Genomic DNA, 2507 nt, shown 5'->3' on the forward strand with positions numbered 1-2507 from the left:
GTTTGTGGATATTTAAAAAAAAAAAAAAAAAGGTACACTTCAAATGTAGAGTCTTCCCACACCTAGGCCAGCACATACCCAGAAAAGGCAGCGTGTTAGTTGGATCTGACTTGTGCAAGAGCGTCGTGTAGGAGGGGTTTAAACATATAGATTGTTTGTGGATTTTTAAAAAAAAAAAAAAAAGGTACACTTCAAATGTAAAGTCTTCCCACACCTAGGCCAGCACATACCCAGAAAAGGCAGCGTGTTAGTTGGATCTGACTTGTGCAACATCTGTATAGACTGGGTGCTTTAGTGGAGTTTTTCTTGTGCTTTTAGCTAATAGCTGACTGGATTGGCTATTAGCTAAAAGTGCCAAAAAGTCCCACTGAAGTGCCTAATCTAAACGGATGCTATGGAGTCGGATTGAAGTAATGTGCTGGTGCTGCTTCTGATAAAGCATGCGTCTTGTTGTTGTGCTTCGTTTTTTAATGTTTGCAAGCAGCCTATCATTTATCTCAATTTGTAAATCCGAATCTATTTGACAGCTTTCCTTGTAAAATTGCCTACTTTGTCCATTACTGTGTGAACATCCATTAACTTGCTTAATTTTGTTCAGGGGGCAGAAGCCATGGTTCTGGAGAGTGTTATGTTTGCCATTCTTGCAGAGAGAGCTCTTGGCCCAAAACTGTATGGGATCTTTCCACAAGGCCGACTAGAAGAATTCATTCCAGTAAGTCCCATTCATGGTTAGTCAGCACACTGTAGGATGTTGCAACTGATATGTGGGGAAATCTGTGAAAGCAGAGAGGTAGCAAAAGGGTATTGGTAATTATCCATCACGGAGGACTTCTGAAGAAGTCGCCCATCCATTCCCATTTTCTGTGATTTTTTTTTTTTAGTAACTTTATTACAGTTTGTGGAAAAGCCCACTAATTTATGGGAAAAGGAAACTAGCAACCACCCTCGAGGTCTTGCTTGTATTGATAGCAAGAAGCTTGGAGCTGAAGGAGCCTGTCATTTTAAATTGGAATGGGAAAGGGATCTGTGTTCCAAAAGCATAATGTAGTATCTTCTACATTTTTTGACCAAGAATGCGAGCCTTTGCCTTGTGATCTGACATTTCTCTGGGCTTGCTTACCACTCAAAAGAGCAAAGGTTATCAGACAAGTCACTAAGGGATGATCTGAAACTTAAACTATCCCAAACATGGCAGTTCTGAAATTGTTACCACTGTGTAATGCATACTCCTGTTTCAATATTGAATTCTATTATTCATACTTCTGTTAGCTGTTTTTTGTTTTTTGTGTTTTTTTTTTTTTTCAAGTGTGCTTTGTGTTACAGAGCAGAAAGCTAGACACTGAAGAATTAAGCTTACCTGACATATCGGCTGAAATAGCTGAGAAAATGGCCAGATTTCATGGCATGAAAATGCCATTTAATAAAGAACCCAAGTGGCTTTTTGGGACAATGGAAAAGTAAGTCTTCTCATATAGCACTCTACTCATTTAATGTAAGTCATAAAGCAGGGAAACTGGTATCATATTAATCTATTTTTTTTTTTGGGTAGGTACTTAAATCAAGTGCTAAAGATAAAATTTACCAAAGAATCCCGAATTAGAAAACTGAATAAACTCCTCAGTTACAATCTGCCCCAAGAAATTAAAAGCCTGAGGTAGGATTTGACTTTTGGTACTACTTAACATTACATCAACTTAAGTTACCAGTAGCATCTAACATTATATTAGTACAACTTCGTTGTCAAATGCAAGTTTCCTGAACTTGTATCACTGGTTGGAGAATTACTGTGGTTCCTCTAGCCACAATATCTGCCTCTTTTGTATGTAATACTGAATGTAGAGTTTTGCCTATCTGCATTTTGAGTTGGCTTCAGTGATACCCAACTTTGCCCTGCACTTGTCTACAGAATACTTGAAAATCTGCATAGATTTGACTAGAAACTTTGAAACACGGGTTTTGCAGAACAGAACTTCTTAAGTCTTAGTTGAAGAAAGCTAATTGTGACTGGAAGCTTTCTTGGTCTTTATATTGTCCTCTCCTCTTTCTAGGTCTATGCTGGAAGCCACTTCATCGCCCGTTGTATTTTGCCACAATGACTGTCAAGAAGGTAGTGCTGTTGCTTTTTTATTAAGCTACGTCTAAAGACTGAATGTACTATGACAGGGCTGCTTTTTAGTTGATTTCGTACTCATTTTGGGTTACGTTTATTGGTGGCATAGAACAACACGGGAGGGTAAAGTTTGTAAAGGGATGCAAGACAGGTAGCAAAACTGTAGCATTTAAAAGCCACAATTTTGAAAGATGGAGGAAGACTCATGGGAATGGGAACTATATAGTTCTAACTGGCTGAATAATGGTTAGCATTCCACTTGCCTATATGTTACAGCCCATTAAGTCTAAGGACAGACAGTCAAAAAGCCCTGAGCCTAAATTGATTCTGTCTTTGCAGGTTAGTCTAACCTGGCTAGGTTAAATCACTTTGTTGTAACTGCTTGGACATCCCACAC

General features: G+C 38.6%; 1 protein-coding gene across 1 annotated transcript in view; it reads left to right on the forward strand.

Annotated features, from left to right (window-relative positions):
• CHKA (choline kinase alpha) overlaps window positions 1-2507 on the forward strand; it is a 31677-nt gene that overhangs the window by 21549 nt on the left and 7621 nt on the right. Inside the window, exons 4-7 of the mRNA XM_019547279.1 lie at window positions 599-712; window positions 1324-1457; window positions 1550-1654; window positions 2049-2107. Of these exons, the coding sequence (XP_019402824.1) occupies window positions 599-712; window positions 1324-1457; window positions 1550-1654; window positions 2049-2107 (412 nt within the window). The remainder of the gene's footprint in view (window positions 1-598; window positions 713-1323; window positions 1458-1549; window positions 1655-2048; window positions 2108-2507) is intronic.

Source organism: Crocodylus porosus, unplaced genomic scaffold, assembly GCF_001723895.1.
Source record: "Crocodylus porosus isolate Cpor-Errol unplaced genomic scaffold, CroPor_comp1, whole genome shotgun sequence".
In the NCBI taxonomy this organism is placed as follows: domain Eukaryota; kingdom Metazoa; phylum Chordata; order Crocodylia; family Crocodylidae; genus Crocodylus; species Crocodylus porosus.